Source organism: Desmodus rotundus, chromosome 2 (assembly GCF_022682495.2).
Source record: "Desmodus rotundus isolate HL8 chromosome 2, HLdesRot8A.1, whole genome shotgun sequence".
Classification (NCBI taxonomy): Eukaryota; Metazoa; Chordata; class Mammalia; order Chiroptera; family Phyllostomidae; genus Desmodus; species Desmodus rotundus.
This window is the reverse complement of record NC_071388.1, coordinates 103,467,574-103,490,826: the sequence shown is the minus strand read 5'-3', so window position 1 is coordinate 103,490,826 and position 23,253 is coordinate 103,467,574. Positions and strand designations below refer to the sequence as shown.

At 44.9% G+C, this 23,253-nt stretch overlaps 2 protein-coding genes across 5 annotated transcripts in view; both read left to right on the top strand.

Moving 5' to 3' along the window:
• The window catches only part of MUC4 (mucin 4, cell surface associated), a 65,540-nt gene that overhangs the window by 19,417 nt on the left and 22,870 nt on the right, over positions 1–23,253 (top strand). Inside the window, exons 2-10 of one of the 4 annotated variants that reach the window (XM_045185844.3) lie at positions 5,174–10,429; positions 14,321–14,449; positions 14,798–14,950; positions 16,259–16,392; positions 17,185–17,349; positions 18,122–18,280; positions 19,331–19,461; positions 21,071–21,159; positions 22,924–23,103. In XM_045185844.3, coding sequence (XP_045041779.2) covers positions 5,174–10,429; positions 14,321–14,449; positions 14,798–14,950; positions 16,259–16,392; positions 17,185–17,349; positions 18,122–18,280; positions 19,331–19,461; positions 21,071–21,159; positions 22,924–23,103 — 6,396 coding nt within the window. Of the gene's footprint in view, positions 1–5,173; positions 10,430–14,317; positions 14,450–14,797; positions 14,951–16,258; positions 16,393–17,184; positions 17,350–18,121; positions 18,281–19,330; positions 19,462–21,070; positions 21,160–22,923; positions 23,104–23,253 lie in introns of all 4 variants that reach the window. The other 3 variants (XM_045185843.2, XM_045185846.3, XM_045185847.2) reach the window with 3 other exon arrangements.
• Positions 11,484–14,313, top strand: LOC123478444 (mucin-4-like; the record flags this gene model as incomplete). The annotated part of the gene is given in 2 exon segments (XM_045185848.3): positions 11,484–13,484; positions 13,487–14,313. Coding segments are annotated over 2 exon segments (1,539 nt in total), but the record flags the coding sequence as incomplete, so codon positions are not given.

Below are 23,253 nucleotides of genomic sequence, written 5' to 3'. Positions count from 1 at the left end.
GTTGACATTCAATATTATATTAAGTTCAGGTACAGCATAATGGTTAGCTATTTATATAACTTAGGAAGTGATTCCCCAGATAATTCTAGTACCCACCTGACACCATACATACTTATTACAATATTATTGACTATATTCCCTATTCTGTACTTTACATCCCTGTGACTATTTTGTAACTGTCAGTTTGTACTTTTTAATTCCTTCACCTTTTTGATCCACCCTCCCAACCCCCTCCCTCCTGGAGACTATCAGTTTGTTGTCTGTATCTATGAGTCTGTTTCTGTTTGTTTGTTCATTTATTTTGTTTCTTAGATTCCACATATAATTGAAATCATATGGTATTTGTCTTTCTCTGATTTATTTCACTTAGCATAATACTTTCTAGGTCTACCCATATTGTCACAAATAGTAAGATTTCATTCTTTTTATGGCTGAGTAATAGTCCATTATATATACATACCATTTCTTTGTCCAGTCATCTATCAATGGACACTTAGGTTGCTTCCATATATTGGCTACTGTAAAAAATGCTGCAACCAACACAAGGGTGCATAAATCTTTTTGAATTCTCCACCTCTTAGTCTTTATTGCAGAATTTTTCCTTTAAGCTTTCCTCCAGGCATGTCTAAACTTTGTATCCAGAGCAGGTTTTTATTTTTTTATTATTATCATTGTTATTTTTAATCCTCTCCCAAACATATGTTTTCACTGATATTTTTATAGAGAGAGAAAGTAGAGTGGGGGAGAGAGAGAGAGAGAGAAAGACAGAGAGACAGACAGACAGGCATCTATGTGAGAGAGAAACATCCATCAGTTGCCTCCCACACATACCCCAGACTGGGGATTGAACCCAATTTTTTGGTGTACAGGATGATGCTCCAACCAACTAGCTACCTGGCCAGGGTCACATTATAGGATATAAAAAAAATTAGAGTATGTAGTTGACAGATTTACTTTTGAGTCCTAAATGTATGCACAGAACCCTCAAACACCAGAGAAGCACTTTTTACTAAATATTAACCTTATTAATGCTCTGAATATTTGAATTTGACTAATCATGAAAAATTTCCTTCTTCCATTTTAGTATTTTGAAACCTTTCAGAAAAAAAGCTCTCTTCAAAATAAGGAGTGGTGTCTTAGCCTTGATGTTCATAATTCTTTTTTTAAAAAAATTTTTTTAAAGATTTTATTTATATCTGGAGAAAGGGAAAGGGAGGGAGAGAAACATTAGTGTGTGGTTGCCTATCACGCGCCCCCACTGGAGTCCTGGCCCATAACCCAGCATGTACCCCAACCAGGAATCGAACTGGTGACCCCTTTGTTCACAGACCCGCACTCGATTTACTGAGCTACACCAGCCAGGGATTGATGTTCATAATTCTTGAGAGAACATCTCTTGACAAGTGGAAAAAAGTTTTTAGTAAAGAACCACATATTATAAATTTATTAAAGCCGGATTCATTGTTATATTTCAATAACTGTATGGGGAAAACTTTAGCATCCACATAAGGGGTGAGCCAAAAAATTGGCTCTGTGGTTTTAAGTAAACTTTTTTTGAAGCTAAATACAGTTTTGGGGAAAATCAAAGCAAGGTACACAAACTAATGTGAAATATAAAACAAAATTAGATTGTCATCAGCGTATACTATTAAGCCTTTTTTAAATTGAGTTATAATTGACATATAATGTTACATTAGTTGCAAATGTACAATGTAATGATTTGATGTTTGTATATCTGTATCTTTATTAATGTGTCTAAATTTTTGTTTAGGCCATCTGGCAAGAGGGCCACACAATGACTTCCATGGAACCTAGGCACTTTTGCTTTTCTAGGCCCCTTTCTATGGTAAAAAAAAAACCAACCTTTTAAAATTATGTTTTATGATTGTGTTGGACTAAAGACTAATGCAATCAAGGCTGGATTCATTATTACATGTTCATTATTATTACACTATTTTTTTTCCTTCCGATTGTGAAAGAAATGAACATAAAAACAGTTTTGTGGGATTCTAGAAGTAGCTTGGGCCCCTGGCTCTGTGGGCTCTGCACCTCACCTATTCATGGCTTTGCTGGGAATTGCAAGGTGGTGGTTCCCTGAGAAATTGTAAGCTTGCTGAGGTTTGTAAAAAGCAGATTGTCCTGACATCAGTCCCTTACATGATTCTGAAAAGTAAACAGAATTTACTCTCAATAAAAGGAAAAAATGATATAAGGAAGGAAAGTTCTGGATTGTAGGTAGAGGGACTGCCACAGCAAAAGTCCTCAAGGGAAGTAAAATGAAATAGAAAGGTATTTCTATTTCAAGGTATATGCCCCTCAAAGAATCCTCACATTATTCCAGAGAAAACTGATTCTCTTTAAACTGAGTCCTTGTAAATTATCTTGTATTATTGTGTATACCCCAAAATGCTTTAAATTGAAATCAAAGTTCATATGATAGTACAAGTTGTTCACATATACTGTTAACAGTGCATGTATTTTGGTATGTCAGGCATTCAAATATACGGTTCACAACTTTCCCCCTCTCTTTCTGTTCAGAGAAGGTCCTAATAGGCTAGAAAGTTTCAGGGCTTTCAAGTGGAATAGTAGAGAGAAATTAAGGAAAAAAGGTCACAAGATTATCACTGGAAGTAAAAACTGGAAGATTTTGGGGAATGATATTACAAGACAAACAGAAAAAAAAAAAGCTGGCAGAAATAGAAACTGGAATAAAGACAAGAACAAAAAGCTCTATGGAAAACAGGAGCGAGGGAGAAAGAGAGAGAGATTGAGAGAGAGAGAGAGAGAAGGCTACTTGTCCCCATTATAGTATTAAATAAATGTGTGCAGAGGATATGCAAAATTTTTTAATTTTCTTTTTTTTTATATATTTCATTGATTATGTTATTACAGTTGTCCCATTCTCCCCCTCTTTATTCCCCTCTGCCCTGCACACCCCCTCCCACCCACATTCCCCCCCTTTAGTTCATGTCCATGGGTTGTACATATAAGTTCTTTGGCTTCTACATTTCCTACACTATTCTTACCCTTCCCCTGTCTATTTTCTACCTACCATTTATGCTACTTATTCTCTGTACCTTTTACCCCCTCCTCTTCCGCACTGATAACCCTCCATGTGATCTCCATTTTTGTGATTCTGTTTCTGTTCTGGTTGTTTGCTTACTTTGTGTTTGTTTTTGTTTTTTAGGTTCAGTTATTGATAGTTGTGAATTTGTTGTCATTTTACTGTTGATAGTTTTGATCTTCTTTTTCTTAGATAAGTCCCTTTAACATTTCATATAATGAGGGCTTGGTGATGATGAATTCCTTGAACTTCACTTTATCCGGGAAAAACTTTATCTTCCCTTCTATTATAAACGATAGCTTTGCTGGATAGAGTAATCTTGGATGTAGTTCCTTGCTTTTCATGACTTCAAATACTTCTTTCCAGCCCCTTCTTGCCTGCAAGATTTTTTTTTTTAGAAATCAGCTGATAGTCTAGTGGTAACTCCTTTGTAGGTAACTGTCTCCTTTTCTTTTGTGGCTTTTAAGATTCTTTCCTTATCTTTAATCTTGGCTAATGTAATTATGATGTGCCTTGGTGTGTTCCTCCTCCCTGGAGCTTCCTGGACTTCCTGAAAGTCTAGTTCCTTTGCCAAATTGGGGAAGTTCTCTTTCATTGTTTTTTCAACTAAGTTCCCAATTTCTTGTTCTTTCTCTTCTCCTTCTGGGACCCCTATGTTTCGGATATTGGAATGTTTAAAGTTGTCCCAGAGGTTCCTAAGCCTCTCCCCATTGTTTTGAATTCTTGTTTTTTCATTCTGTTTTGGTTGAATGTTTATTTCTTCCTTCTTCTCCAAACCGTTGATTTGAGTCCCAGTTTCCTTCCCTTCACTGTTGGTTCCCTGTAGAGTTTTCTTTATTTCACATAATGCAACCTTCATTGCTGCCTGGGTGTTTTTTATGCTGTTTAAGTGCCCAGTGAGTTCCTGGAGCATCCTGATAACCAGTGTTTTAAACTGTGCATCTGATAGGTTGGCTATCGCTTTGTCACTTAGTTGTATTTTTTCTGGAACTTTGAAGTGTTCTTTCATTTGGGCCATTTTTTTCCCCCTCTGGACGCACCTGTTATGTAGTAAGGGATGGGCCGACCCTTAGGTATTCACCAGGGTGCAATACTCATTGCTACGCTGTGACGCTATATGTGGGGGAGGGGTTTGAGAGGGAACAATGGTGCTTGTTCCACTCTCTGCCGGTTTTTAGTCACTTCCCCCGCTACCCACAATGAAATTGGGCCCTTCTGGTGATGAATCCCAGGTGAGTGGGCTTGTGTACATTCTAGGACCCCGTTGGTCTCTCCAATGAACTCTCCTGTGAGGCTGGGAGTTTCTCCCACCGCCTCAACCCCCATGGGTGTTTGGAATCAGAGGTTTGAGGCTTTATTTTCCCTTACTGGAACTCTGGGTTGTGTGGTTTGTCTCGCTCCCCAGTTGTTCCTCCTAGTTTATCTGCACATGAATGTGGGACTGCCTAGTCTGCAAGCCACTGCCTTGCCCGCCCTGGTCCTCCAGCAGCTGTCTTGCCTTGAGCCCTCTCCACCCTGCTGCCTGTCTCCATCCCTCCTACCAGTCTGGAAGGATGTTTCTTCTTTAACTCCTGGTTGTCTGACTTCCATACAGTTTGGTTTTCTGTCAGTTCTGATTGTTTTTTGTTTTTAAATTGTTGTTCTTCTTTTGGTTGTGCAAGGAGGAACAGTGTGTCTACCTAAGTCTCCTTCTTGGCCGGAAGTCACAATTTTTTAATTTTCTAGATCGCATGAAATTCACGTGCATTATAATGTAAACACCATTCTGAGACTGAAGCATATGTTCTTGGCTATTATGGCTTATATGGAAAATCTAGGAGGTACACTAAAAATGTTTTCATTATTATCCCTCTAAAGTAATTGGTAATAGAGACAAAAAGTTACCACAAACATATTCACTGCAAAATTACTTATGACTAGGTGCCAACAGTGTTGGTAGAAATATTAGCTATGGTTAAATAGATAAATCCTTACAGCCAAACAATGTGGAGCACCACAATACAGAATGACCTGTACAGACACGGATTGTTGTGTGCAAAATAATCAACTTATAAACTACCCAGATACAAAAAAGTAACATCTCATGTGTCTTTATCTCTTAAAATAAAGGCAATGACAAATCAACATCACTTCCTGAAACTACAACAAGGACTTTTCCTCAAGGTACATCTCCTTTTAGTGTCAGCCACACATCTCCCAGGACAACATATTCATTAAATGTAACACCCTCAACAGACAACAACACAAAAAAACAAGATGACCTGACACATTCTGTTACTACAATTTCAACTCCAGTCACCTCAGCAGACTCAGGGAATGCTGCTGCAAGTGAGCAAGAAACTGCACCTTCTTCCAGCATTTCTACTCAGCAGAGAGCAGCATCCTCACAGAACCGCCTTACTGAGAGCATGGAACCCAACAAAGAACCACAAACCAGCATTGCCACAGGACTGAGCACATCAGCTCCTTCATCTTCACTGAGTGGAAACATTGTTACTTCACGTGGTACTCAGGAGACAGCACAGTTAGGAGAGTCCACCACTTCACCCTACTCTGGTGTCAGCCACACATATCTGACAACATCAGATAGGATGACAGCCCCACCCTCAACGTACACTGCTGTTGGGGAAACAGAGGCCATGTCACAGTCTGTAACTACAGCTTCCACTCCAGTCACCTCAGCAACCTCAGAGACAGCTGAAGGAGATGAAAGCACAACAGTATCTTCTTTCCGTACCTCTACTCAGGATACATCAGCTTCTTCACAGAACCACCTCACTGAGAGCACTGAGACTTCCAAGGAAGCACAAACCACCATGGTCACAGGAGTGAGAACAACAGCCCCTACATCCTCACCAAGAGGAAACATTGTTACTGCACACGTGACTCAGGAGACATCCCATTCAGGTGAGACCACCACTTCACGCCATCCTACTGTCAGAGACACACATCTGACATCATCAGAAAAGATGACGGCCCCACCCTCAACATACTCTAGTGCTGGAGAAAGAGAGGACATGTCACTGTCTGTAACTACAACTTTTCCTCCAGTCACCTCAGCAGACTCGGAGAACACTGTGGTAAATGAACAAGGAACAACACCCTCTTCCAGCATTTCTACTCAGCACACAGCAGCATCTTCACAGAACAACCACATTGAGAGCACTGAGCCCACCAAGGAAGCACAAACCAGCATCGTCACAGGAGTGAGCACATCAGCTCCTTCATCCTCACTGAGTGGAAACATTGTTACTACAGTTGTCACTCATGAGACATCGTATTCAGGTGAGACAACCTCTTCATCCCATTCTAGCGTCGGCCACACATATCTGACAACATCAGGAATGATGACAACCCCACCCTCAACGTACACTGCTGTTGGGGAAACAGAGGCCATGTCACAGTCTGTAACTACAGCTTCCACTCCAGTCACCTCAGCAACCTCAGAGACAGCTGAAGGAGATGAAAGCACAACAGTATCTTCTTTCCGTACCTCTACTCAGGATACATCAGCTTCTTCACAGAACCACCTCACTGAGAGCACTGAGACTTCCAAGGAAGCACAAACCACCATGGTCACAGGAGTGAGAACAACAGCCCCTACATCCTCACCAAGAGGAAACATTGTTACTGCACACGTGACTCAGGAGACATCCCATTCAGGTGAGACCACCACTTCACGCCATCCTACTGTCAGAGACACACATCTGACATCATCAGAAAAGATGACGGCCCCACCCTCAACATACTCTAGTGCTGGAGAAAGAGAGGACATGTCACTGTCTGTAACTACAACTTTTCCTCCAGTCACCTCAGCAGACTCGGAGAACACTGTGGTAAATGAACAAGGAACAACACCCTCTTCCAGCATTTCTACTCAGCACACAGCAGCATCTTCACAGAACAACCACATTGAGAGCACTGAGCCCACCAAGGAAGCACAAACCAGCATCGTCACAGGAGTGAGCACATCAGCTCCTTCATCCTCACTGAGTGGAAACATTGTTACTACAGTTGTCACTCATGAGACATCGTATTCAGGTGAGACAACCTCTTCATCCCATTCTAGCGTCGGCCACACATATCTGACAACATCAGGAATGATGACAACCCCACCCTCAACGTACACTGCTGTTGGGGAAACAGAGGCCATGTCACAGTCTGTAACTACAGCTTCCACTCCAGTCACCTCAGCAACCTCAGAGACAGCTGAAGGAGATGAAAGCACAACAGTATCTTCTTTCCGTACCTCTACTCAGGATACATCAGCTTCTTCACAGAACCACCTCACTGAGAGCACTGAGACTTCCAAGGAAGCACAAACCACCATGGTCACAGGAGTGAGAACAACAGCCCCTACATCCTCACCAAGAGGAAACATTGTTACTGCACACGTGACTCAGGAGACATCCCATTCAGGTGAGACCACCACTTCACGCCATCCTACTGTCAGAGACACACATCTGACATCATCAGAAAAGATGACGGCCCCACCCTCAACATACTCTAGTGCTGGAGAAAGAGAGGACATGTCACTGTCTGTAACTACAACTTTTCCTCCAGTCACCTCAGCAGACTCGGAGAACACTGTGGTAAATGAACAAGGAACAACACCCTCTTCCAGCATTTCTACTCAGCACACAGCAGCATCTTCACAGAACAACCACATTGAGAGCACTGAGCCCACCAAGGAAGCACAAACCAGCATCGTCACAGGAGTGAGCACATCAGCTCCTTCATCCTCACTGAGTGGAAACATTGTTACTACAGTTGTCACTCATGAGACATCGTATTCAGGTGAGACAACCTCTTCATCCCATTCTAGCGTCGGCCACACATATCTGACAACATCAGGAATGATGACAACCCCACCCTCAACGTACACTGCTGTTGGGGAAACAGAGGCCATGTCACAGTCTGTAACTACAGCTTCCACTCCAGTCATCGCAGCAACCTCAGAGACATCTGAAGGAAATGGAAACACAACAGTATCTGCTTTCAGCACCTCTAACCAGGATACATCAGCTTCTTCACGGAACCACCTCACTGAGAGCACTGAGCCCAACAAGGAACCAGAAACCAGCATCTTCACAGGAGTGAGCACATCAGCTCCTTCATCCTCACTGAGTGGAATCATTGTTACTTCACGTGGTACTCATGAGACATCGTATTCAGGAGAGGCAACCACTTCATCACATTCTAGCATCGGCCACACATATCTGACAACATCAACTACAGCTTCCACTCCAGTCACCTCAGCAACCTCAGAGACAACTGAAGGAGATGAAAGCACAACAGTATCTTCTTTCCGTACCTCTACTCAGGATACATCAGCTTCTTCACAGAACCACCTCACTGAGAGCACTGAGACTTCCAAGGAACCAGAAACCACTATGGTCACAGGAGTGAGAACAACAGCCCCTACATCCTCACCAAGAGGAAACATTGTTACTGCACGCGTGACTCAGGAGACATCCCATTCAGGTGAGACCACCACTTTACGCCATCCTACTGTCAGAGACACACATCTGACAACATCAGAAAAGATGACGGCCCCACCCTCAACATACTCTAGTGCTGGAGAAAGAGAGGACATGTCACTGTCTGTAACTACAACTTTTCCTCCAGTCACCTCAGCAGACTCGGAGAACACTGTGGTAAATGAACAAGGAACAACACCCTCTTCCAGCATTTCTACTCAGCACACAGCAGCATCTTCACAGAACAACCACATTGAGAGCACTGAGCCCACCAAGGAAGCACAAACCAGCATCGTCACAGGAGTGAGCACATCAGCTCCTTCATCCTCACTGAGTGGAAACATTGTTACTACAGTTGTCACTCATGAGACATCGTATTCAGGTGAGACAACCTCTTCATCCCATTCTAGCGTTGGCCACACATATCTGACAACATCAGGAATGATGACAACCCCACCCTCAACGTACACTGCTGTTGGGGAAACAGAGGTCATGTCACAGTCTGTAACTACAGCTTCCACTCCAGTCATCGCAGCAACCTCAGAGACATCTGAAGGAAATGGAAACACAACAGTATCTGCTTTCAGCACCTCTAACCAGGATACATCAGCTTCTTCACGGAACCACCTCACTGAGAGCACTGAGCCCAACAAGGAAACAGAAACCAGCATCTTCACAGGAGTGAGCACATCAGCTCCTTCATCCTCACCAAGAGGAAACATTGTTACTTCACATGTTACTCAGGAGACATCCCATTCAGGTGAAGCTACCACTTCATCCCATTCTACTGTCAGAGGCACAGTTCTGACATTGTCAGAACTGACGACAGCCCCAACCTCAACACTCTCCATTCTTGGAAAAACAGAGGACATGTCACTGTCTGTAGCTACAACTTTCACTCCAGTCACATCAGCACACTCAGTGAACTCTGAATTAACCAAACCAGCAACAGCACCCTCTTCCAGCATTTCTGCTCAGCACACAGCAACATCCTCACAGAACCGCCTTACTGAGAGCATGAAACCCAACAAAGAACCACAAACCAGCATTGTCACAGGACTGAGCACATCAGCTCCTTCATCTTCACTGAGTGGAAACATTGTTACTTCACGTGGTACTCAGGAGACAGCACAGTTAGGAGAGTCCACCACTTCACCCTACTCTGGTGTCAGCCACACATATCTGACAACATCAGATAGGATGACAGCCCCACCCTCAACGTACACTGCTGTTGGGGAAACAGAGGCCATGTCACAGTCTGTAACTACAGCTTCCACTCCAGTCATCGCAGCAACCTCAGAGACATCTGAAGGAAATGGAAACACAACAGTATCTGCTTTCAGCACCTCTAACCAGGATACATTAGCTTCTTCACAGAACCACCTCACTGAGAGCACTGAGCCCAACAAGGAAGCACAAACCAGCATCGTCACAGGAGTGAGCACATTAGCTCCTTCATCCTCACTGAGTGGAATCATTGTTACTTCACGTGGTACTCATGAGACATCGTATTCAGGAGAGGCAACCACTTCATCACATTCTAGCATCGGCCACACATATCTGACAACATCAGGAATGATGACAGCCCCACCCTCAACATACTCTACTGTTGGGAAAATAGAGGATATGTCACTGTCTGTAACTACAACTTCCACTCTAGTCATCTCAACTGTCTCAGAGACAACTGAAGGAGATGGACACACAGCAGCATCCTCTTTCAGTACTTCTCCTCAGGATACATCAGCTTCTTCACAGAACTACCTCACTAAGATCTCCAAGAAAGCAGAAATCAACATGGTCACAGGAGTGAGCAGAACAGCTCCTTCAGCATCAGGAATTGGAAACAATGTTACCTCACATGTTACTGATGAGACATCCTATTCAGGTAAGATCACATTTCCCTCCCATTGTAATGAGAGCCCCATGAATCTTAGAACATGATAAATGACAGCCCCAACCTAAGCATACTCCACTGTTGGAAAAACAGAAGACATGTCACTGTCTGTATCTACAACTTGTATTTCAGTCACCTCTGCAGAGTCAGCGAACATGAAGGAAATGAATGACCAACAGCACCCTCTTCCAGCATTTCTACTCAGCACATAGCAGCATCTCACAAAACCATCACACTGAGAGCACTGTGGCTACAAAGTAGCACAAAGCAGCATTGTCACAGTAGTGGGCATATTAGCTCCTTTGTCCTCACCAAGTAGAAAAATTGTTACTTCACATGTTACTCAGGAGACATCCTATTCAGATGAGACAATCACTTCATCCCATTCCAGTGCCAGCCACACACATTTCATATCTTCCGAAATGATGAAAGTCCAAGCTCAGCATACTTGTCTTTTGGGAAATGAGAGGATATATCACTGTCTTAACTACGACATCTAGTCCAGTCACATCAGCAGTCTAAGAGACAACTGAAGTAGATAGAAACACAACAGTACCATCTTTCAGCACTTCTACTCAGGACACATGAGCATCTTTACAGAACCACCAGAAGACAGCAGTGAGGCCACCAAGGAATCACAAACTATCATCAGAGATATCAGCACTTCAGCTCTTTCTTACTCATCTAGTGGAAACATTGTTACTCTAGTTGTTACTCAGGAGTCATTCAATTCTGGTGAGGCAACTACTTCATCCCAATCTCATGTTAGCCACACACCACTGACAACTTGTCTAATGGTGGGAGCACCAACCTCAGCACACACCATTATGGGGAAAACAGAGGACATGCCACTGTCTGTAACTACAACTTCCACTCCGGTCACCTCAGCAGTCTCAGCAAAATCTGATATAAATGAACTAGCAACAGCATCCTCTTTCAGCACCTCTACTCTGTGCACATCAGCATCTTTTCATGACCATCAGATCCAGAGCATGGAGATCAACAGGGAATCTCCAACCAGTGATCTCAGCAGTTAGCACTCCTTTTTCTTCCATAAGTGAACACACTTTTACAGAATGCATTTCTCAGGAGAGATCCACTACTCATCACAAAAGCACTTTATTTGTTTCTAGTGTCAGCATTTCATCTCTGACATCATCAGATATTTCAACAGCAGCAATTTCAACTTATACCATTGTAAGAAACAAAATGGACACACCACTACCTGCAAGTAAAAGTATTAGTACAGTCACCTTAGCAGTATCTGTGACAACTGGACTAGAGGGACAACCCAAACCTTCCTCCTTCAGTACATCTACTCAGGACACACCTGCATCTTCTCAGAACTACCAGACTGAGGTCATGGAAACCACTGTAGAACCTGAATTCTGTGAAATCACAGTAGTGATAACATCAATACCTTTCTTTTTACCAAGTGAACATATTCTGTCTGGGAGTATTTCTCTGGCAACCTCCTCTTCTGGTGAAACAGCTCTCTCATCTTCCTTTAGTGTTAGCAACACAGCTCTGTCAACATCTGAAATGCTGACAGCACCAACCTCAAAATATGCCATGGTAGATAACACCAGGGAGACATCACTATCTGTTTCTAGAGGTTTTCTTCCACTCACTTCTAAAGTTTCTACAACATGGGAGTCAGATATACCATCAGTGTCACTCTCTACCAGTTCTTCAACTCCAAAATTATCTACGGTTTTCCACACCCACCAGAACAAAGACACAAAGACAATGGGATGGCCATCTAAAAGCAACTCATACTTTACAGATATTTCTCGTGAAACATTCACTCCCAGTGAAACAACAACTGTCACTTCTTCATGCTTCATTGATAGCTATGTCACTCAGTCACAGAAAGAACTGTTGTCAACACCAATAGCTGCCACTATATTGGTGACAGAAAACATATCTACTTCTACAGCTAGCACAATTTCCTGGGTTACTTCTAAAGTCTCTACAATAGGCTAATGGGGAGAGCTAACCACATACCCCTATCTGAGCATATCTCCTCAGGAAACAACCATAGCACTTTCCCAGACTCACTGGTCACAAGGCACAGGGACAACTGGAGATACTCATGTCACAAGCACAAGTTCCAGTGTGACTCAAACCACCCAAACAGTCAAGTCTGCATCTCCTTCATCCATACCAAGTGCACACATATCTCACCAATCTGTAACAGTAGGCCCGACGAGGCAGTTAACACCACTCTCTACCACCACCTCTCCTCAAGAATCATCAATTATTCCCCAGATAGATCACACTCAAGGCACACAGACCACACAAGAATCACAAACCACAAGTTAAGTCTCTCTCATGACAAACAGAATCAAGATGGTCACATTTGCAGTTTCTTCATTCAAACCAACTGGATATTCATTCTCAGAAAATGTTCCTCAGGAAACATCCAATTCAGGTGAAGTGACAACATTCACCCCAGCACCCTTCAGGGAAAGTCACACAACTCAGGTCACTACTAATACCACAGAACTGTGGGCAGCACCAACCAGCCCTGACACCACCCTCAGAACCTCAGGAGACATATCATTTCCTATAACAAGCACCATTCCTCAGTCCACCTCTGTAGTGTTGACACTGACAGGCCCAGGAGGACCATCACCATTACCTGTTACCAGCACCTCACCTGACACAACATCAGCCATTTTCCAGACCCGCCAGGTTCAAGACACAGTGACAACTAGGGAACCGCTCACCAGCACAATGGCCTCTGTGGTAATGGAAAGCACCTTGGTGGGCATAGCTACTACAGCTTCCTCCTCCACTGCAAGTAGCCAAACAACTTCAGGAAGTGCTTCCCCAGAGACATCCATCTCAGATAAGATTAAGAGTTTCTCTCCAACTTCCTCCATGGAAAGCTACACAACTCAGTCCACAACTGAATTGTTGTCCACTGCAACAAGTAATGAGACTACTCCACCCATGGGAATCATGCCCACTATTGTCCCCAACACCATTTCAACCATCATCTCTGAGGTCTCAACAACAGGGAGACCAACAAGACAACAACCCTAACTTCTTCCAGCATCTCTCCTCAGGGAACATCAGCTATTTCCAAGATAGCTCAGACTCAAAGTACAGGAACCACTAGAGAATCTGAAACTGTCAGTTCCATCCACCAGGTGACTAACACCTTCTCAACAGTCACATTTCCATTCACACCAAATGTGCACACATCTCCACAAACTGTTACCCATACTCTGTCACCTTCAAGGACCAGCACAACAATAATCTCAAACCCAGTCAGAGGCAGCCACAGGACCCAAACAGCAATGCTAACTTTGTCATCTGGGGCAACTAAAGGGCAAACGACAGTCAGTTCTACCACCCTGAGTGATGCAGCCTCTCGTTCTCCTTTCACTACTTTGTCCACAAGTGGAGAAGTTCTGACAACAACCTCAAGCTCACTTATCCATGACAACATGACCACAGTGGTCATTCCCATTGTAGATTCTGGCAGTAACTCCTTGATGAATACCATGCAAGTCCCAACATCCTCAGTGAGCAAGTCAAGCACACCCACCCCTGAGCATCCTGCAACTGTTCAGATGGTAGCCTCCACTACCAACTCTACTACAAGGCCAACATATATGAGTTCTACAAGTAATCACAACAGCATAGCTGGATACACACTGACTTTGTCATTTCTACGTACAACTTACCCTTTAATCAAGACCACCCCTGATACTTTTTTAGCATCTAAGTATTCTAAGAGTACATTGCCTACACTACAGCCATTAACAGGCTGTGCCTTCTCTGACTTTACTTCTTCTGGTAATGTGAGCAAAGCCCAGACCATACCGAGTTTCTATACTTCAACCAGTAATTCTTTATTCTCTCAAGCAGCCCTTGGCCCTGCAGTCACCTGGAACTCCACCACCATATACGCAGGTCATCCCACACTTCTGTCTAGTATCAACACTTTCTCACCATCCACAGTACCCTCAAGCTCCACTGTGAAGACTGAGACATCAGGTAGGAGGGGACCCCAGTGTCTTGGCCTCTTACTCAGTCTGGCCCCATTTGTTCAATCTGGCCTAGAGGAGTGCTTGAGAGAGGATGGTGAGTTAACAATACCAGGTTAGGACTGAGGTGAGGTCCACAAGAGGATGAAGTGAATGGGGGTGTGGTGGGTGACAAGGTCACCATTCCCTCTGCCCCACTAGACAACTGCTTACCTGCAGGGAGTGGTTTGGGTATGATCAGAAGACAGACAAAAGGGTTTCTAGTTGTCTCTTCCAGCTCTTTAAGTCTATGACTCTTTTTGACTCTGCTACTCTGTGACTGTAAGACCCACTCCATGCTTTTCTCCTTGCATGCCAGGAGCAATCACAACCTCACTGAGGACAGACAGTGAGAGAAGCACAGCAACATCACTACCCTCAACAACTTCCCAGACCCTTATAACCTCAACTCCCAGCACATCCACAAGCACACGCTCAACAGCTACCCCAGTCCCTATCAATCCCGAGAAAGGTAAGTGATGCCATAGACCTGGGGCTTTTCCACCCTGATATGGAGAGGATTGAGCTAGATGTGGAGCTTGTAGTTGTGGCAGTGGGATTGGAGCTACCAATGAGGGCCCTTGTAAGTTCTGTGGATATCTCTACTGCCCCTTCTGGGCCATGGGAAGTCAAGCTTCTCCCCATGTCTTCTTTATAGGATGATGTAACTGAATGCTCAGTCTCAGCCTACTTGCTCATAGATTCTGCTATTTCACGTCAGAAGGGCCTCACAGGGAACAATGAGACAGCATCAAAGTTGGGTGCTGAGGGCTGGTTTTGTACATGGCCCTGGAGTAGGAGGTGAAGATAGAGAAATGATCAAGGTGCTGCCCAGCAAGAGACACATCTGCTGCCTTAGTAGGTGCAATTAGAGGAATAAGCCCAGAGTATTAGGCACACACAATGAAAAGCCCCTAAGGGATGTTGGAGTGAGTTCAAGGTGAAGAGGAGTCTTCCTAGAAAAAATTAATAGGAGCTGGGTGAGAGGAAACGCTCCAAGCCAGCAGGAGGGCCTGAACAGCTGGAATAAAGGTATAGCTGTGAAAAACAGTTTCAGTTTAGCATGGGGAGAAGATCCCCAAAGGATGGGGAGTTGCTGGAAGTAAGGAAAAGAGTGTTGAGAAGTGAGACTGTGATGTAAGGGAGTCTTGTGGATAATGGGAACCAGAGAGGACGTGGCTAGATCTGCATTTACAAATGGTGCTAAGGTGGCTGGGGTGGAGGATGGTTTCGCAAGCCAGGAGAGCAGTGTAGAGATTACCGTGAATTCCAAGCAACAGCAGGTGAATATGGTAAGGAGACCATTTGAGAAATGTTTAGGACAGTGTTTCTCAAACTGCCCAAGGACCTCTAGGGAGTCCCAGGATAAATTCTAAGGTGTCTTCAAGTTTATCTAGAGAAATACCATCTCAGGAAATGTGTCATTCTATGAAGTGATCTTTCAAGTACTTAACTTCACTGCATTGGAGGAGTTTTGTCTTTCCCCCTTTAAAACAACTATGAGTACCATAACAGATGCAGAATAATTTGTTGTTATTCTGACAGCAGGACTTGATTTTCTCCAAGTTGGGGAAGAATGACAATACCAGTTTAAAGGGTAAAATGAGGAGATGGGTTGAACACAAGTGGAAAAGTGGAGAGAGGACAATTTGATGGCTCCTAGTTAGGGGAACAGAAGGCAGGGTAGAGGAGCAGCTGGGGAAACTCTCTGGGGATCCCTGTCAGCCCAAATAAAGTGGGAGCCTATGAGAACTTCCTGCTCTTCTTTGTTCTGGTCCAGGCGTTTCCCTCTTCCCCTTTGGGCCACGTGTTAGAGACCAGGAGTTTGTCAGGAGGAAAGTAGACTTCACCTCGCCGCTCTTCAAGCCCCAGATTGGCTTCCCTTTTGGCTCCTCTCTCCGAGATTTCCTCTACGTGAGTCCCTGGCTGTAGCCCAAAGGGCAGAACTTGAGATCTGTGTTCCCTAGGCTCTGGTTCACTCTCCAGAGCTCCAAAATGGCCCTGTGACTGTGATCGTGATCCTGATGGAAAGGAAGGGAGAATGAAAGCAACACTTGTTAGGCCCCTACTGTATCTCTGCCTCTGGCTCAGTTTGCATTCACAGTTTTTAATGTCATAGCATCAGCCAAGGCAGACAGGGAGCTAGGCAAGGCTCACCTATCCACATGAGCAAAAGTGTCTTTACCATAGTAAAGAGATCCTGGGGCCCAGTAAGCTCTCTACCATTTCTGCAGGGCCCTTTTTATGAACAGAAAGCTCCATTTGGGAAACAACTGTTTGATGCTTCTTACATTGTCTGTAATTCTAAGAAAGTGATGGAGTGAGGGTTTCAGTCCATTTAGCTCCATATGATGTGGCCCCATTTGATGTAGCCCCTTCAGGATGGGACCGAGGGGATTTATCTAGAGGAGTCTGCTCTGTGACAGGCTGGTCTATAGATGGGGCTGCTGTTGAAGTCAGACAAAACCTAGCACCTTAGGAAGGACTTGAGGAGGAATGTCCTGAGGGTGAAGCATATTTGTGGGAGAATTAGGAAAAGGGGCTCTCCCAGCAGTCAGGGATATGGATGACATGACTTTCCAGAGGTTGTTGGCACATCTGAAGTGCTACCCAGAGAGGCCCTTGGGGGTCGTACTTCTGAGGAGCTGTCCTGAGGCTGCTCTGCCTCCCTCCCTGAATGCTAACTGGAAGAACTTTTGTGCTCAGTTCACAGATAATGGCCAGATCATTTTCCCAGAATCAGAGTACCAGATTTTCTCCCACCCCAACCCTCCCCTTAGAGGCTTCACAGACAAGGACCAGCTGGCCATTGTGGCTCCATTCTGGGATGATGCTGATTTCTCCAGCCATCAGGGAACCATATTTTACCAGGTGGGCCTTTCAAAGTATGGCATTCAGGATCACCCAGAAGCCAGCAAGGAGAGACAAAGGGCTGTGTGGAAGGTGATGCACGAGTTCCTGCTGTCAGAGCTGGGCTCAGTTTGGGCAGGGATTGATGCTAAAATATGAGGGTGGGGAGGAAGCAGATTAGGACTATTATACAAACTCAGGAATACCCTGACACAACTGTGAGAAGGTCTGCAGGTGACAGGGATAGGGGTTGGCAATCAAGAGTTTTAGTTTAGAATAAGGTTGTAGGGATCTTACCTACCAAGCCTGAGTCAAGCAGGGCCCCTGCATGAGCTCCTGGATCTGGTTAATGATTCCAATCAGTGGGAGCAGGTAACAAAAGCTCCTGCAGATGAATGTAGGCTGTGCCCCTGCCTTAGACAAAGCACTGGAGAAGGTCCAAAGATAGAGAAATGCATGCCTGTCCTCAAGGAGCCTTCAGTTGGACCTGGGGAGGTTCAAATAGGCACAGGTGGTTAACACTGTCAGAGCCAGTTTGTGCTAAGAGATGCATGAGTTCAGGTCCATAAGACTTGGGTTCCTGGGCCTTGACTCTCCCCAGGCTTCCCTGCTGCCCCATATGAATTGATCGTAAGGTCCAAGGAGCTACCTGAAAATGTAGGTCTGGAGGAGGGAAGGATGTCATATGTGGGTAGACTAAAGTGATCAGCATCACCATGTAGAAAGTGGGGTCCTTTGGGAATGTTGAGCTGTGACCCTCATTTCCTTGTCCTTATCTGCCTGCCTTTCCTAGGAATATGAGACGCTCTATGATGACTACAAACCACTTGTAGTCCAGCAGGTGGAATCTTGGATTGAAAAGTTCACAAACATCTGGAACTACAAAGCCAAGTGGACCCTAAAAGTCACATGGGTCAATGCCCCTGCCTATCCTGCCCAGTGGACCTATGGGGTGAGTGGACCGATGGACAGCTCCCTATGAACCATCTGGAAGTCAGACAGGGGCCAGTCTTCTAAAACCCTCTCTGACTCAAGGACAGACTGCTGATTATAGCACTCCTGCCCACCCCCCACCTTGATGCTGAGCACTTACCATGCACCAGGCTGCCCCAACACTTTACTTTTATGAACTCAGCAGCCCAGATCACCAGGTATTAGGAAGCTGAGATTTAGGAAATGGAATTTTTGTAAGTCAAAATGGCTGGCTATTGGCAATTTTATATGGCTCAATCTGCTAATATTATCCATATTTTAGAGATGAGAAAGATGATAGTTAGAGAGGTTAAGCAACTTGTTCAAGGCCACCCAGCTAGCAAATAACAAAGCCAGGCCCAGAACCAAGGTTTTTCTGACTTCAAATGCTGGGCTCTCAACCATAAGCCTCCAACGGAAATGGGGACCCAGCACCCAGGCACACCACATAATCTCCCTAGTCTTCCCTCTGGGGATGCACAGCTCTTACAGTCAGAAGTTCTTCCTTGTGTCTGGTCTAAAGTCACTTGTCTCTTCACTGGTTCAACAAGTTCATTGATTACCTACTTCATACAAGCACAGTGCTTGGCATTTGCCTTCAGAGAACCTCCAGTCTTGCCTGCTGTGGTTCTCCCCACCATTCAGGTTGAGGAGACACTTACACAATGTCCTTAAATGTCCCTGAGGAAGCTACATAGGCCTCTCGCAGCTCTCTGGTATCTTAGCTAATCTCTCAGGTTCCTGATTCTGTCTTATACAAATTGTCTTCCAACTGATTTCTAACCCAGAGCCTTTTATGGCCCCTCCCTGGAAAGAAGTCACAAAGAAGGCAAATCTACCATGCTAGGTGCTTTGACACCAAGGGTGAAAGGTGTCCTACACTCTCCCAAACTTGTCAGCATGTTAAACCCGTGTCTTTCCTCTAGGTAGGCCAGGAAAATGTGATGTGTCTATGGAGACAAGGGTGTGGGATGTAAGGACTCCAGCTCTCTCACAGGCATCTCCTTGTTTGTCTCCAACCAACCCCCAGACCAGCACCTACCAGGCCATCCTCTCCACAGATGGAAGCAGATCCTTCACCCTGTTTCTCTACCAAAGTGGTGGGATGCAGTGGGATGTGACCCAGCACCCAGACAATTGGGTCCTCATGGGCTTCTCCAGGTAGGATGGGGAGGGAGGGACTGTCAGCACTAAGCAAATAATAGGAAATGGTGCAGAGTGGTGTTTTTGCTGCAGACACATTCCCATACCCCAGGACCAGGCTGATTCCTCATTGTTGATGCTTCTGACTCACCCTGGTGCCACTTCCCATTAAAAGATCCTATTTCTTGCTGTTTGACATGAAAAGATCTCTGTTCACTGCCATTGTCTTTCCTTCCCCAGAACCTATGCAATGTAATAATTCCCAGAGCTTTGATTTCTCGGATTTCTGCTGATGTTAGCTGACCTCTCTTGACTTCTCAAATATCATAATACTATTAGCCAATATTTATTGTACTAAGTAATTAATATGCATTATTTCATTTAATTATCACAACTCCATGGAAGAGATACTATTTATTACCTATTCTACAGATAAGGAAACTGAGGTACAAATAGATTAGTAATTGCCCAAAGTCACAGAGCTGGGAAGTGACAAAGCAGGAATTTGAACTCCACGTCTGAGGCCGAAATCTGCCTTCGTGGTTTCTGGTGCCTCTGATGAGAATTGACTCCTCCCCCAGGGCCATCAATAGCTTGTGCAGGGTCACTGGGAAAGTTGTAGAGCAGAGTGAGAGAGCTAGAGAGGAGGACACCTGTTCCTACGTGTGAAGGTGGCTTAGTCTCTGACACAACAGTTCTCAGCCATGGTATTTTCCAGTGCTGGTGTGTATAATCAGTTGAACATCTCATGTAATTTGTTACTGGTAATTGCTGCAAATGATTTTCTCTTAGAGGGTGTTAGGCATTGCCCCTATAATTGCATGGCTTTTACTTGACTTTTAATGGGCTGTGAAGGAGAAAGGAATGGAATTATCCAACTACCTAGGAATTTCACAACATTCTGAGTGTGCCTGACCCCTCCCCCAAGGTGTCATGCCTGTGTGAGTCACTCATCTGTGTCAGAGAAGAGTAAAGATCAGGAGTCACTGCTCTGAGACATGCACCTCTGTGCCTGGGTTTTCTCCTTCCTGGAGCAGAGAGATTTGAACCTGGGGGTGGGTAGTGCACCTATTGCATCAGGTCCTCAGTTCTGAGGGATTTACATGTGTTACATTTTATCTTTGCAATACTGTGAGGTAGATGCTACTGTAATCTCTTTTATACAGATGTGAAAACTAAGAATCAAAGAGGTTAAGCAACTTGCCCATGGTTACCAAGCTACTAAGGGCTGGAATCAAGAATTGAACTCATGACTGCCTAACTTCAGAGACTGGCTCTTAACCTAACCATCCCAACATAGTGTCCCCACCAATCCCCAGTTGAAGGGAAACAAACCTGAAGGAGGCCTGAACTCTGTTTTCACACCCCTGCCTCATGATCATTTTCCAGTGTTATCAATCAGATGCGGAATGGATTAGTCTCCCCACCCCCATCTTCCCCTTTCCTGCTTACCTGTGGGAATCAGTGATTCTGCCTGGCTGACTGACCAACTCATTGAATAATTGCCTGACCAGCCAATAACTAATGACTAGTTGGACTGAGTGAGTGAGTGACTGACTGACTGGCTGAATGAGTAACTTGCCAACTGTGTGTGACAGAGACCTACAATTCTTTCCTTTGCCTGCAGTGGTGATGGGCATTATAAAAACAGCCCACTGACATTCCGGCCAGCGTGGGAGAAGTATCGTCCGGACCAATTTCTGAATTCCAACTCAGGTAAAAAGTGCCACCTAATCACACATGAGCTGGACTTAAATCCTCTACTGTCCTCTGCTTTGTGGACCATGACAGACCTAGAGGGGCAGCTCCCTGGCATGTCCATCATTCTGAGGGGTGTCCCCAGCAGAAACCAACCTCCCACAGATGTAATAAGGACTTGGCACTGCCCAGGGAGCGGCTGGTATCTCTGTTGGGACTTTGTCTCCTTCCTGGGATGAGCCAAACCCAGGAGGTCTCTCAGTGGGGGTCCAGATTCTGGAAGTGAGGACAGGGATATGGCAGGGTATAGGAATGTGAATGGGTAGTTGGGACAATACTCCAAGTGTCCTGTCCCAGAAATGGAATATGAATCCACATGAGATCCCTTAAGGGAATCTACAAAGAGAGAGGTCTGACATTCATTTAGTCATTATTTAATTGAGCACCTGCTACGTGCTGGACACTGTGTGAGAACCAGGAATATGAAACAAGAGGGAAAAGACTGACTATTTTGCTCTCAAAGAGCTCTCAGTCTGATAAGAAGGCTAGTACTTTAGTGTCAGGAAGAAGCCCATGGGGGCCCCAAAGGGAAAGAAAGTATCATTTGCAAAATGAGAAAGAACAAAGAACATTTTAGCATTAGAAATCAGCCATGTAAATTGTGAAGCATAAATCCAGTTCTATTTGTTCTGTGGCAAGAACTTTTGGTAAACAGAAGCTAAGTCAAATCATGGGTGCCATCTTGTGGAGAATGCTGTCCAGTTGGATTAGGGCCCTTCTATCAAGATGCATTGGCTTGTGACCTAGGGGGTGCACTACAATAGAGAGACAGTGTGTGTGTGTGTGTGTGTGTGTGTGTTTTAGGGGAGAGTATCTGATGTTTTCCCTGATACCAGGTTGTTGTGAAGAAGATACACGAACAGATAATCATAAACAATGATTATTCTTTTCAAAACCTTAACAAATTGTAGTTATCTTGACAATTACTTCTTTTGTGTAAGAACAGGGTAAAGATCTCATGGCCTATCATATCTTTTTGGATTCTGGAGCCCCACTTCTCACTCATGGCAGCTGGGGTGGGCAGTATGTAATTTACAATTAACTGAAGGTCTATTTAAGTTCAAACTCCCTATCAGGGTTTCTTCTCCCACTTACTTCCCCTTCCTAAGGATGGTTTCTGGGCACAGAGGATGCTTCCTCAGCCTTGTGGTGTTGGAGCAAGTCCCAGTGTCACACGCCAACTTCTCTGTGGCTACCCAGCTGGCCTCTGAGCATTGGCCTCTTCCCTGACTGCTTTGGCCACTGACATGTCTGGGCTGGGGGAACCGGAGGTCAAGGGTGAAAGCCAAGTGTCTGAGCAGATGGCTAGTGGCTGCTGGCACCATTCGCTGACATATAGGGTGCATGTGGAGGAACTGGTTTGGAGGCATTGGAAGGTGCTGGAGCTTACAGTGACAGACAAAAGAGTAGAGAATGGGATGAACTGAAGCTCAGGCCAGGATTTGGCTCTGAGTTGGGTACACATGAGGCCTCCTTGCCCAATCCTTGTCTCTGGGTTTTGCCCAAAGATCCAAGCTTTGAGGACTTTTGGAGGTCACATCAAATGGAGTCTTTGGTGAGGAATTGCTGCCAATCTGAGTTGGGTCCCCTCCATGGAAGAGCTATCCAGAGGGGAAAAGTGGCATATGGAGGGCACATTTCTGAGTTTTGATTTTCCCTAAAGCTAAAGCAGAACCTATGATCCAAAACCCTGGGATAACCCCTTCTTCCTTTGTTCCTCAGGCCTCAAGGGGTTACAAGTCTATAAGCTACACAGTAAAGAAAGACCCAACTACCGTCTCAGATGCCTGCAGCAGTTGAAGAGACAGCCTCAGTTGCCCAGCTTGGGCTGGGACCACATTTCCTGCCCTTGCTCCTGGCAGCAGGGACTGTGGGACTTGCGATTCCAGCCCATCCACATAGGTAACACCTCCTTCCAGTCTCTTGGGGCATCTCCATTGTCTCCTACAAGCCTACCCACCATCCCTCTGGTCACACCTAATCTGTCCCTCCCCTGAAACACACCCCCACCCCAATCCTGTCCTTACCACAGGCATCCTGGGCCTGAGTATG